General features: G+C 44.3%; 1 protein-coding gene across 1 annotated transcript in view; it reads right to left on the minus strand.

The window, feature by feature from the left end:
- The window catches only part of LOC120022389 (5-hydroxytryptamine receptor 3A-like), a 41,043-nt gene extending 28,213 nt beyond the window's left edge, over positions 1-12,830 (minus strand). Inside the window, exon 1 of the mRNA XM_038966281.1 lies at positions 12,714-12,830. Coding sequence (XP_038822209.1) covers positions 12,714-12,830 — 117 coding nt within the window. The remainder of the gene's footprint in view (positions 1-12,713) is intronic.
- Between the last annotated feature and the right edge of the window lie 1,988 nt (positions 12,831-14,818).

A 14,818-nucleotide genomic window follows, 5' to 3' on the forward strand; every position in this document is an offset into this window, starting at 1 on the left:
TTATCGGTTTGCTTCTACCCTTGAGTTCAGACAAAATTATGTAGGTCTATACCAAATTGCTGCTGTAATGTTTTCATCACAGCAATACCTTTGCATAGCTACAGCACTCATGGATAATAGTTTTAAGAGAAACTATTTCTCATCTTATCTACCAACATAGACAGGGCTCTAACTCCTCTAGCTCCACAATGAAATAGGGTGCAGGCCAGGCAGCAGGCTGTTAGCCAGCCTGCCAGCTTAGTGGAGTCTGCCACTAGCATAGTCAGTGTAGTCAGCTCAGCTATCCCCATTGAGACTGTGTCTGTGCCTCGACCTAGGTTGGGCAAAACTAAACATGGCGGTGTTCGCCTTAGCAATCTCACTAGGATAAAGACCTCCTCCATTCCTGCCATTATTGAAAGAGATCGTGATACCTCACATCTCAAAATAGGGCTACTTAATGTTAGATCCCTCACTTCAAAGGCAGTTATAGTCAATGAACTAATCACTGATCATAATCTTGATGTGATTGGCCTGACTGAAACATGGCTTAAGCCTGATGAATTTACTGTGTTAAATGAGGCCTTACCTCCTGGTTACACTAGTGACCATATCCCCCGTGCATCCCGCAAAGGCGGAGGTGTTGGTAACATTTACGATAGCAAATTTCAATTTACCCCCCCAAAAAATGACGTTTTCGTGTTTTGAGCTTCTAGTCATGAAATCTATGCAGCCTACTCAATCACTTTTATAGCTACTGTTTACAGGCCTCCTGGGCCATATACAGCGTTCCTCACTGAGTTCCCTGAATTCCTATCGGACATTGTAGTCATAGCAGATAATATTCAAATTTTTGGTGATTTTAATATTCACATGGAAAAGTCCACAGACCCACTCCAAAAGGCTTTTGGAGCCATCATCGACTCAGTGGGTTTTGTCCAACATGTCTCTGGACCTACTCACTGCCACAGTCATACTCTGGACCTAGTTTTGTCCCATGGAATAAATGTTGTAGATCTTAATGTTTTTCCTCATAATCCTGGACTATCGGACCACCATTTTATTACGTTTGCAATCGCAACAAATAATCTGCTCAGACCCCAACCAAGGAGCATCAAAAGTCGTGCTATAAATTCTCAGACAACACAAAGATTCCTTGATGCCCTTCCAGACTCCTTCTGCCTACCCAAGGACGTCAGAGGACAAAAATCAGTTAACCACCTAACTGAGGAACTCAATTTAACCTTGCGCAATACCCTAGATGCAGTTGCACCCCTAAAAACTAAAAACATTTGTCATAAGAAACTAGCTCCCTGGTATACAGAAAATACCCGAGCTCTGAAGCAAGCTTCCAGAAAATTGGAACGGAAATGGCGCTACACCAAACTGGAAGTCTTCCGACTAGCTTGGAAAGACAGTACCGTGCAGTATCGAAGAGCCCTCACTGCTGCTCGATCATCCTACTTTTCCAACTTAATTGAGGAAAATAAGAACAATCCAAAATGTATTTTTGATACTGTCGCAAAGCTAACTAAAAAGCAGCATTCCCCAAGTGAGGATGGCTTTCACTTCAGCAGTAATAAATTCATGAACTTCTTTGAGGAAAAGATCATGATCATTAGAAAGCAAATTACGGACTCCTCTTTAAATCTGCGTATTCCTCCAAAGCTCAGTTGTCCTGAGTCTGCACAACTCTGCCAGGACCTAGGATCAAGAGAGACACTCAAGTGTTTTAGTACTATATCTCTTGACACAATGATGAAAATAATCATGGCCTCTAAACCTTCAAGCTGCATACTGGATCCTATTCCAACTAAACTACTGAAAGAGCTGCTTCATGTGCTTGGCCCTCCTATGTTGAACATAATAAACGGCTCTCTATCCACCGGATGTGTACCAAACTCACTAAAAGTGGCAGTAATAAAGCCTCTCTTGAAAAAGCCAAACCTTGACCCAGAAAATATAAAAAACTATCGGCCTATATCAAATCTTCCGTTCCTCTCAAAAAAAATTGAAAAAGCTGTTGCGCAGCAACTCACTGCCTTCCTGAAGACAAACAATGTATACGAAATGCTTCAGTCTGGTTTTAGACCCCATCATAGCACTGAGACTGCACTTGTGAAGGTGGTAAATTACCTTTTAATGGCATCAGACCGAGGCTTTTCACATTGTTTGTAAATTATTTTGTACATTGTTTCTGATTCCGTCTTATGACCGAAAAGAGCTTTTGGTCATAGAAAACAATGGCGGAAACATTATGTAAAAAACCCCTCCACAAAATATCACAATTACGGAGCCCGTAAAGCGGCAGCCATCCCCTCCGGCACCATTCTCACATTTGAGATCGTGTCTCAATGTCATCAAGGTATGAAATTATTGTTATTTTCAAATACAATCTCTTTTTGGGCTTAGTTGGTCAATGTGCAGTGTAAAAAAAAAATGGCAGATATGGACGGGACATGAATTGCGGATGTGGTGATTTGTGCCTGTGCACATAATTAGGCCTACATAGCGGACAGTCTAGGCTCCACCAACAGAGGGGAGCAGAGACCAGACTTTGTGGAATCTAACTGACTACATCGATTAGCCCAAGGTCAATACTTCAAAATGTTATAATTATGAAACGCCTACCTTGTACTTATGTTTGTCCTCTAGTTGTGTGCCTTTCTTTGCTTAAATACATAATTTTTCAATAAAGGTTAATCAAATACAACCAGACTGTTGATTAAATTGGCACATGCGCTTTAGCGCTGAGTTGTCATTTTAGAGCAACAGCAATGAGCAAACAGTCAGTGGTTGCATTTGATTAAGCTGGTATTTTTTTAATTCGGCTTTCATATTGGCAGGTTAACTAACAACAAACTCCACAACCAAAAGTATGTGGACACCTGCTCATCGAACATCTCATTCCAAAATCATGGGCATTAACATGGAGTTGGCCCCACCTTGCTGCTATAACAGCCTCCACTCTTCTAGGAAGGCTTTCCACTAGATATCTGAGCATTGCTGCGGGGACTTGCCTCCATTCAGCCACGAGCATTAGTGAGGTGGGGAACTGATGTTGGGCGATTAAGCCTGGCTCGCAGTCGGTGTTCCAATTCATCCCAAAGGTGTTCTATGGAGTTGAGGTCAGGGCTCTGTGCAGGCCAGTCGAGTTCTTCTGTATGGACCTCGCTTTGTGCACGGGGGCCTTGTCATGCTGAAACGGTAAAAGGCCTTCCCGGAACTGTTGCCACAAAGCACAGAATTGTCTAGAATGCCATTGTATGCTGCAGCGTTAAGATTTCCTTTCACTGGAACTAAGGGGCCTAGCCCGAACCATGAAAAACAGCCCCAGACCAGTATTCCTCCTCCACCAAACTTTACAGTTGGCACTATGAGGGAAATTGTGCTGTAACTGGTATTACACTACTATTAGACTGGTCATTGAATATTGACAGATCATCTATTTGCTAGTCAGATTAGTATGGCCCATGTTCTTTCTATCTGCCCATAAATCATAGATTGAGTGTGGTGGATTTACTGAGAAATCAGTATAATATGTCTTCTAACCATGGTTCAGTCTGTACTCAGCATAGCTGACGAGAGGACTTGAACTAAGTGGAAAAACTGCAGGACCGATGGACCGGTTTCCTTCAGGTCCGCTTTTTCCTGTTAGTGACTATGACTCCTGACTGAAAGATCAGTACAGTAGAGGTCATGTATTCTAACCTGCCCACAAGTCTATGACTATGTTTGGGCAGAAGGGTGAGGGAAATAGTTCCTGTAACTAGATTACAGTGCTATTAGACCAATCATTGAATATTGACAGGATATTGAAGCATGAGCTATCTGAGATTAGTATGGCTCATATTCTGTTTATCTGCGCACTAGCCATTGACTATGTCTCTGGACTGAGTGGGGCGGATTGTACTGAGGACACAGTATATTGTGTGTGTCACAGTACTGTGGGACTTGGTCGCAGCCATTGCTGGGCCCGACCTTTTCATTAAGTGGGAAGTGTTAGGCTCGGCAGGGAGTACATTTTGGAGCGTTGCGCTCCACGATATAGAGCGATAGTTACTAGAGTTGTAACTCCAGTTGGAATAGTGGACCCGAGCCCCATAGGACTTAACGTCGCTATTGCAGAATGCAGCCATTTGACAGCATGTACTAAAGTCGATTTAATCACATTAGTCCCCACGTTTGGTGATTGTAATTTAGGCCATTTAAAAGCAGCAGATAGACCTACAGTATATTTTAGCATGAAGTTTTGTAGGGTGACCTGATTTGTAACTATTAAAATAATTTTGAAAAGATTGTGAACCTAAGTGTCAATTTCGTCCCCAAAAAAATCTAAGTCACAAACTCGTCAAAGTTTGAGTGTTAATTTAATGTTCAAAGCATCCTGAATACACCTGACCTATGTTTTTTTATTTTCCACCCTGGTCATAGGCCTAAGCTATGTCAAAATACGTAGAATGGCAGGAAATTCGCTGTAAAAAAAATATATTCCCCAATCTCCTGTCTAGGGGTTGTGCCAGGGGGCAATGAAATTCACATCGCAAATCTCACTCTAAACTTTCAAAGTTGGCAGCCCTGAAAGCAAACTTTTCTAGCTATGCCAGGAAGAATCGGGCATCATCCGCTCGTTATGGATGTGTCCAAATTAATGTGAATAGAAAGCAGCTTAAACAAACGCAAATGTAGCTACCAGCTGCAGAGGTCGTGACTGTGTTAGCCGTAGCTAGTTGGCTAGCTAGCAAGCAAGGGGCAAGAACGTTGCCAGCGACAATGGAACATAGCTATAGAACGAACAACTGCTTGGGCAGCGTCCTTAAAACTAAACTAACGACTGGGTCGCATCTTGTAACCCCCGGTAACTGTACTTTAGTATTGTTTTATTTGGCAACTGTGTTATATAAGCGGTATAAAGGCCTGAGTTCTGTACATTACCTTGGAAATATTGTCGGCGTTTATCCCCTTACATAATTACATAACCCTATCCCCCGGTAGATCTCTACAATCTACATACGAACCAATTCTACATAGTTTTATCTTCGGGGTGATCCTCAGCAATCTCCGTAGCCGATCATTCTCCTCCTGGTACTCTGCCACCGTTTTCTCAACTGCCGCGAAAATCTCCAAGGCAGCCGCTGTTAAACGCTAATTTAAAAACTCACGAAACGACTGTAGTTTAGACATTTTTCGACTGAGAGAGGTGGGTAGTCGGCGGGTCTTCAGTCCGCAAGGAATTTTCATAACCAAAACAAACCAGTCTCTACTTTCTCTCCCAAGAAAAAAAGAGATCTTCTGTTAAATCTGACAATTAATCTTGATGGTTGTAAAGTCGTCTCAAATAAAACTGTGAAGGACCTCAGCGTTACTCTTGACCCTGATCTCTCTTTTGACGAACATATCAAGACTGTTTCAAGGACAGCTTTTTTCCATCTATGTAACATTGCAAAAATCAGAAATTTTCTGTCCAAAAATGATGCAGAAAAATTGATCCATGCATTTGTTACTTCTAGGTTAGACTACTGCAATGGTCTACTTTCCGGCTACCCGGATAAAGCACTAAATAAACTTGAGTTAGTGCTAAATACGGCTGCTAGAATCCTGACTAGAACCAAGAAATTTGATCATATAACTCCAGTGCTAGCTTCCCTACACTGGCTTCCTGTTAAGGCAAGGGCTGATTTCAAGGTTTTACTGTTAACCTATAAAGCGTTACATGGGCTTGCTCCTACCTATCTTTCCGAGTTGGTCCTGCCGTACATACCTACACGTACGCTACGGTCACAAGACGCAGGCCTCCTAATTGTCCCTAGAATTTCTAAGCAAACAGCTGGAGGCAGGGCTTTCTCCTATAGATCTCCATTTTTATGGAACGGTCTGCCTACCCATGTGAGAGACGCAGACTCGGTCTCAACCTTTAAGTCTTTACTGAAGACTTATCTCTTCAGTAGGTCATATGATTGTGTAGTCTGGCCCAGGAGTGTGAAGGTGAACGGAAAGGCTCTGGAGCAACGAACCGCCCTTGCTGTCTCTGCCTGTCCGGTTCCCCTCTCTCCACTGGGATTCTCTGCCTCTAACCCTATTACAGGGGCTGAGTCACTGGCTTACTGGTGCTCTTTCATGCCGTCCCTAGGAGGGGTGCGTCACTTGAGTGGGTTGAGTTACTGAAGTGATCTTCCTGTCTGGGTTGGCGCCCCCCCCTTGGTTTGTGCTGTGGTGGAGATCTTTGTGGGCTATACTCGGCCTTGTCTCAGGATTGTAAGTTGGTGGTTGAAGATATCCCTTCAGTGGTGCGGGGGCTGTGCTTTGGCAAAGTGGGTGGGGTTATATCCTTCCTGTTTGGCCCTGTCCGGGGGTATCATCGGATGGGGCCACAGTGTCTCCTGACCCCTCCTGTCTCAGCCTCCAGTATTTATGCTGCAGTAGTTTATGTGTCGGGGGGCTAGGGTCAGTTGGTTATATCTGGAGTACTTCTCCTGTCTTATCCAGTGTCCTGTGTGAATTTAAGTATGCTCTCTCTAATTCTCTCCTTCTCTCTTTCTTTCTCTCTCTTGGAGAACCTGAGCCCTGGACCATACGTCAGGACTACCGGGCATGATGACTCCTTGCTGTCCCCAGTCCACCTGGCCTTGCTGCTGTTCCAGTTTCAACTGTTCTGCCTGCGGTTATGGAACCCCTACCTGTCCCAGACCTGCTGCTTTCAACTCTTAATGATCGGCTATGAAAAGCCAACTGACATTTATTCCTGATTTATTATTTGACCATGCTTGTCATTTATGAACATTTAGAAAATCTTGGCTCTCTCTAATTCTCTCCTTCTCTCTTTCTTTCTCTCTCTCGGAGGACCTGAGCCCTAGGACCATACGTCAGGACTACCGGGCATGATGACTCCTTGCTGTCCCCAGTTCACCTGGCCTTGCTGCTATTCCAGTTTCAACTGTTCTGCCTGCGGTTATGGAACCCCTACCTGTCCCAGACCTGCTGTTTTCAACTCTTAATGATCGGCTATGAAAAGCCAACTGACATTTATTCCTGATTATTATTTGACCATGCTTGTCACTTATGAACATTTTGAACATCTTGGCCATGTTCTGTTATAATCTCCACCCGGCACAGCCAGAAGAGGACTGGCCACCCCTCATAGCCTGGTTCCTCTCTAGGTTTCTTCCTAGGTTTTGGCCTTTCTAGGGAGTTTTTCCTAGCCACCGTGCTTCTACACCTGCATTGCTTGCTGTTTGGGGTTTTAGGCTGGGTTTCTGTACAGCACTTCGAGATATTAGCTGATGTACGAAGGGCTATATAAAATAAACTTGATCTACTTCAACTTCCTTTTACTACTTCTTTGGGTTTCATGACGAACTACACACACATGGTGTATTGTTGCCACCAACTGGATGGGGGTGAAAACATTTACAAAATAAACAATTCCATAGGGGAAGGGAAAATGAAGATGAATCCACACAAACTGCAAAAAAGTATTAATAAAAAATATATACATTCCCACATCTGCAGTCATGAAACTCAAATACCCTGCTCAGGATCTGGGGCCTGAGAGGGTGGGACTGCATGAGACAGTAACACACATGCATGCATACTCCCAGATGTTGTTGGTGTACCAGCCATACAATAACCAACTATTAACAAGTTTACCATGGCAGACAACCGTTTCCCTTCACACCAATACATATAAGCTGTTCATGTGACATCACCATAACTCATATTCGTTACAACATGTGCTTTTCCCATATTTATTTAAAAGCTCAAATTTTCTTTCTCCAAGGAATCATCTTTTATGCCGTGCAAGTGAAATGGATAATCAAACACGTCCGCTGTTGCTGCATTGAATAATACAGTTGCCATGCAATCTGATATCTTGTGCTTTCTGTCCATTCCTTTGAAAGAAAGTGGATTGTCCTACGGGAAATTCTCTCTGAAGGGATCCTGCAGGTTGTCCTAGAGGAAAATGTCCATGAAAATCTTGTGAAATAACCTGCAGGAATCTTACCTACAGGATATCCCAATGTATTTTGGTGCCAATTCCTGCAGGATTTATTTGACGACTATCTGCAGGATTGTTTTCCTGCAGGATTCCTGTAGGAATGTTTTTGTAAGGCCAGTTAAAACATTTTGCTCCTTGGTCATTCTCTTCTTCTAAACTAATTCCAGTTTTGTGGTTTTCTTCTTCTTTTGTGTTTAACAGCGGCAGGTGAACCCAGAAATGTGCAACAGCGCCACCAGTTGGATGGGGTTTACTAATGTACAAAGCAGGCAGACCAGTAGTAAAGGGAATACCATAACTAATTAAATCCAAGCAAACAGTGGTTATCATAGACTGGCTAGCCAGTTGGTTTGCTAAGACAACAGAGGCTAGTTAACTAGCTAGTTAGCTATTGTTTTTATTTTAACAAGAACAAAAGAATTGGCTTGGAAATGGCATAAGCTTGCTGAAATGGAGCGGATCTCCCGAGTGGTTACTCCAAGGTGGACTTTTCCTGTAACTGAGGTGCAGTGACCCTTTGCCGCCCTAGCTGGCATCACCCAGGTGGGTGCTAAACAATGTTTGAGAAGCACCTGCCCACAGAGCCTACAAAGAGGCTGGGGATGGCAATTAATTCACATGAACTCAACTAGTGAACACACAATGTCAGGACGAGGCCAGTAAGCCGTGGTCCACCTTCCTTATCTCCCACAGTGATTAGCCAACCCTTACCATCAAGGCCAGTACTGGGCCCGGCTGAGATATGTAGGTGAAGTCGAGGCCCCTAACAGAGTGCCTTCGGAAAGTATTCAGACCACGTGACTTTTCCCCAAAAATGTTACGTTACACCCTTATTCTAAAATGTAGTAAATCGTTTTTTCCCCCTCATCAATCTACACACAATACCCCATAATGACAATGCAGAAACAGGTTTTTATAAATGTTTGCTAATTTATAAAAAAATAAATATCAAATTTATATAAGTACTCCAGACCCTTTACTCAGTACTTTGTTGAAAAACCTTTGGCAGCAATTACAGCATCGAGTCTTCTGGGTATGATGCTACAATGTTGGCACATCTGTATTTGAGGAGTTTCTCCATTCTTCGCCGCAGATCCTCTCAAGCTCTGTCAGGTTGAATGGGGAGCGTTGCAGCACAGCGATGTTCAGGTCTCTCCAGAGATGTTAGATGGGGATCAAGTCCGGGCTCACTCAAGGACATTTAGAGACTTGTCACGAAGCCACTCCTGCGTTGTCTTGGCTGTGTGCTTAGGGTTGTTGTCCTGTTGGAAGGTGAACCTTCGCCACAGTCTGAGGTCTTGAGTGCTCTGGAGCAGGTTTTCATCAGGGATCTCTTTGTACTTTGCTCCGTTCATCTTTGCCTCAATCCTGACTAGTCTCCCAGTCCCTGCGGCTGAAAAACATCCCAGCAGCATGATGCTGCCACCTCCATGCTTCAACGTAGGGATGGTGCCAGGTTTCCTCCATCTAGAAGAAAAAGAAACGCACACCTATTTAGGCGAGGTGCTGGCTAGCGGAGTAGAAAACTTAAAAATAAAAGAGAGCCGCACACTCTAGGAGCTCAGATGCAAAAATATTTAATTTACCAACGTTTCGACAGGCAAGCTGTCTTCATCAGGGTACAATCACAGACACTGCGGGATGACTCGTTTATATATAGTGTCAAGGCACACAGGTGTCTGTAATCATGGCCAAGAGTGGCCTAATATCATTGGTTAATTTCTCAAATATTAAAATGGCATAGAAAGAGCAGCATACAACAAATACAAATGGATAGCACACGACCATAGACTCACCCAAGATCACGCAAGCCTACAAACAACCACAATGGCAAAGTCACAACAATCACAAGAATGGCTTCAGATCAAAGTCCACGTTGAGACCGAAGGGAGCAAGGGTCTTTAAAATGAAATGAGCTCTAAAAGGGTGTTCCTTACATAGAGCCTTATATACGGCTACCTAAACCTACATATACATGATTCATTGGATTGGTTCCTACATGTGACTGGCTCCATCTCCTATCTTAACTTCAAGAACATATTCTGCCAGATGTTCCTCTGGAGGGGGCCATGACCCCCCCCCCCCCCCCCCCCCCCAGTCATTTGCAGGAATTGTCAAATTAATGTTAATTTCTCTACCATAAGCCGCCTCCAATGTCGTTTTAGAGGATTTGGCAGTGCGTCCAACCAGCCTCACAACCGCAGACCACAGATCCGGCATCTTCATCTGAGACGAGCCACCCGGACAGCTGATAAAAAAACTGAGGAGTATTTCTGTCTGTAATAAAGCCCTTTTGTGGGGGAAAACTAATTCTGATTGGCTGGGTCTGGATCTGGCTCCCCAGTGGGTGGTCCTGGCTCCCAAGTGGGTGGGCCTATGACTAGTCTTGTGAAATCCATAGATTAGGGCCTACTGAATGTATTTCAATTGACTGATTTCCTTATATGAACTGTAACTCAGTAAAATTGTTGTGTTTATATGTTGGTTCAATACACTAATGGTCAAAAGTTTTAGAACACCTACTAGGGTTATTCTTTATTTTTTACTATTTTCTACATTGTAAAATATTAGTGAATACATCAATACTATGAAATAACACATATGGAATCATGTAGTAACCCCCCCCAAAAATATATATTTTATATTTGAGATTCTTCAAATAGCCACCCTTTGCCTTGATGAGAGCTTTGCACACTCTTGGCATTCTCTCAACCAGCTTCACCTGGAATGCTTTTCCAACACTCTTGAAGGAATTCCCACATATGCTGAGCACTTGTTGGCTGCTTTTCCTTCACTCTGCGGTCCAACTCATCTCAAACCATCTCAATTTGGTTGAGGTTTGGGGATTATGGAGGCCAGGTCATCTGATGCAGCACTCCATCACTCTCCTTCTTGGTAAAATAGCCCTTACACAGCCTGGAGGTGTGTTGAGTCATTGTCCTGTTAAAAAACAAATGATAGCCCCAGGTGAACAAAATATTGAGATTTCCTTCACACTTGAAGCCACATACCAGTTGTTATTTATGATAAAACACCTCCTTTCGACTTCTCCAAAGTTGCCGTTCAATCCTGCCACCGCATGGAGAATCCACCGCGTACTACGTACATAGCGTCATCATCCAGCCACATTTCAGCAAGACACATAATATTGCAGCTTTTCAAGTCTCTGATAGGAGACTCGACACAAAGCTCATCAATCTTATTTGCCAATAGAACGGAGGGGAGAGATGTTAGGTTTTCTCTTTGCCTCAATATCACCAAGACGCCACCTCAACTCCCGCGTCTACGCCTGCAACGTTTTGGTAGCCCATGAAACAAAGGAATAAGGTCAGGTATGAACAGTGGAACAGCTGAGTCAGAGTTGAAGTCGTATTTGAAATCGAGGTTAGTAACTATCGATCTGATCTCCAGAACTGCTTGACGGTCATATGTGATAACTTTCTGTAAAAACAAAGTAGAGTGCCTTCAGAAAGTATTTTCACCCCTTGACTTTTTTTGTGTGTTACAGCCTGAATTTGAAATGGTTTAAATTTAGTTTTTGTCTTACTGAATTATGTTTTTAGAAATGTATACAAATTAATAAAAAATAAAAAGCTGAAATGTCTTGAGTCAATAAGTATACAACCCCTTCATTATGGCAAGCCCAAATAAGTTCAGGAGTAAAAATGTGCTTAACAAATCATATAATAAATTGCATAATATTGTTTAACATGAATTTTGAATAACTACATCATCTCTGTACCCCACACATACAATTATCTGTAAGGTCACTCAGTCAACACAGATTCAACCACAAAGACCAGGAAGGTTTTCCAATGCCTGTCAAAGAAGGACACCAAATTGGTAGATAGATAAAAAGTAGACATTGAATATCTCTTTGAGCATGGTGAAGTTATTAATTACACTTTGGATGGTGTATCAATACACCCACACGCTACAAAGATACAGGCGTCCTTACTATCTCAGTTGCCAGAGAGGAAGGAAACCGCTCAAGGATTTCACCATGACGCCAATGGAGTTAAATGGCTGTGATAGGAGAAAACTGAGGATGGATCAACAACATTGTAGTTACTCCACAATACTAACTTAAATGACAGATTGAAAAGAAGGAAGCCTGTACAGCATAAAAATATTCCAAAACATGCATCCTGTTTGCAATAAGGCACTAAAGTAAAGCTGAAAAAAAATTGGCAAATTAACTTTATGTCCTCAATACAAAGTGTTATGTTTGGAGCATATCCAACACAACACATCACTGAGTACCACTCTTCATATTTGCTTGTCATTGGCAAGGACTAGGGAGTTTTTTAGGATAACAACAAATGGAATAGTGCTAAGCACAGGCAAAATCCAAGAAGAAAACCTGGTTCAGTCTGCTTTCCAACAGACTGTTTCACCTGTCTTTGTGCTTGTCTCCACCCAGGTGTCGTCCATCTTCCCCATTATCCCCCCTGTACTTATACCTGTGCTTTCGGTTTGTCTGTTGCCAGTTGTCTTGTTTGTCAAGCTGATCAGCGTTTGTCCTGTCAGCTCCTGTTTTTCCCAACCTCCCTTTTTCTCGCCCTCCTGGTTTTTGATCCTTGCCTGTCCGAACTCTGAACCCGCCTGCCTGACCACTCTGCCTGCTCGCCGTCCTGTACCTTTGCCTCTGTTACTGTATTAAACATTGTTACTTCGACACGGTCTGCATCTGGGTCTTAATAACTTACCCTGATAGTACGAACTGGCCCTGACTGACCCAGCAGACCCGGGCCAGCCGCGCGACGCCATCTCCTCCCAAGGAGCCACCATCAGGAGGCACGAGGAACTGCTTCGTGGCCTTATGGAGGGGGTCCAAATGTTGACTGAACGCCATGACCGGCCACTGGATGGTTGGCTGGAGCAATTCCACGGGTTGTCTGGGATGAAACCTACCACGGTGGTAACCCCACAGCCCCTCAGTAACCCAGCTGCTAGCAGTGCCGTCTCGGCCACTCCACCTTCTCAGAAGCCTGGTTTACAAACCCCCGGAATGCTTCAATGGAGAGTCGAGCACCTGTCGGGCGTTTCTAGCTCAGTGTGCCCTCATTTTCGAGCTTCAGCCCTCCTCCTTCCCCTCGGAATGCTCCAAACTAGCCTATCTCATCACGCTAATGTCCGGGAGGGCTCTCACCTGGGCTACTGCTGTATGGGAACAGCAGCCGGCCATATGCGTTAGTCTGGAGGGATTCGTGGCAGAGGTGAAGAAGGTTTTTCACGCCCCGTTCTCCGGGGGAGAAGCTGCCCGGAGGCTAATCCAGTTTCGGCAGGGCTCCTGCAGTGTGGCTGACTATGCGGTGGTTTTCCGCACGTTGGCAGCAGAGAGTGCTTGGAACCAGGAAGCACTGATAGATATATTCCTGCACGGCGTCTCGGAGGTGGTCAAGGACGAGCTTGCTGCCCGGGAGTTACCTACGGATCTCGATTCCCTCATTGCTTTGACCATCCGAATTGATGGGCGACTACGGGAACGAAGGAGGGAGACAAAATTCGATTTTGCTCGCACGCCCAGGGATCCCACCTTGCCTCCGAGTCAAGAACGGAATCTACCAACGGTCTTGTTGCCGAGAGGACCCGAGGCTTCCCGACCTGCCCCGAGGGCTGCTGAAGACGGCCGAAGCACCGTTTCCTGAGCCTATGCCACTAGGCAGAGCTGGGCTGTCGCCAGCGGAACGGCAATATAGGATCAACACAAAGAGTCTTTATTGCGGGACTCTTGGTCATTTCGTGTCCTCTTGTCCTCTAAAGAAGCCAGGCTCATCAGTAGGAGCAAGGACTCTGGTGGGCCATATTGAGAATATTCCTGCTTCCCCTGGTGGCACCCCTTTTCATAACATTCTGCTGTGGAAAGACCAGTCCAAATCTGTCCGGATTTTCTAGTAGAAAGAGGAGGAAGGGAAGCGCTACTTAGGTACACAATAGTACATTTTGGTAGACAGAAGGTGCTCTTTGGTAAAAGGGGTGAATTGGTCATCAAAAAGAAAGGAGGATCAAGGCACTCTTCATATAATTAATTAAAATGCCTTTATTTGTATGGCATGTTCAATAGAAACAAAGTTTTTAAAATCCAACGCGTTTCGGCTGCATGGCCTTCGTCAGGGAGTACAAAGAAATAATACAATGTCCTCTTTTGAACAGATTTTCCAATTAGCCCTAATTTGAAGAGGGAGTGGTTACAAAATTGATTGGACACACCTAGTAAGCAATACTATACACATTAAAAAGTGAAATACTGTAGCTATGTTATCATAAAAATACAACTCCAAGCTAGAAGTATCAGAACACTTAGAAAGGTAGTTCTAACCTTAAATATGACTGGGAGAAGTGTCAAGAATAAGAAAGCAATATATTCCATAGTACACAGCAAAACATGAACAACAACAGTCTAAACATAGCTGAGGGCATTGACTCTGGGGCCGACGAGAGTTTTTTTGGATGCTACCCTGGTGTCTGAGCTGAACATCCCCACTCAGCCCCTCTCCATTCACATGGACGTTAGAGCGCTGGACGGGCACCTCTATAGGCCGAGTCACCCACAACACCACTCCCATCCACCTACGGGTGTCAGGGAACCACAGCGAGTCTATCCAGTTCCTGCTCATCAAGCCCCCTCTGATTCCTGTGGTATTGGGATTCTCCTGGCTCCAACGACACAATCCCCTCATTAACTGGTCTACTGGTGCCATCATGGGCTGGAGCCCAGTCTGCCACGCTCAGTCAGCACAACCTGCCCTGGGACATCTTGCTGAGGGCTCGGAAGGTGCCCCTCACCTCTCCGTCATTCCCGCGAAGTACCAGGACCTCTGGGAGGTGTTCAGCAAGGCC

Source organism: Salvelinus namaycush, chromosome 2, assembly GCF_016432855.1.
Source record: "Salvelinus namaycush isolate Seneca chromosome 2, SaNama_1.0, whole genome shotgun sequence".
Classification (NCBI taxonomy): Eukaryota; Metazoa; Chordata; class Actinopteri; order Salmoniformes; family Salmonidae; genus Salvelinus; species Salvelinus namaycush.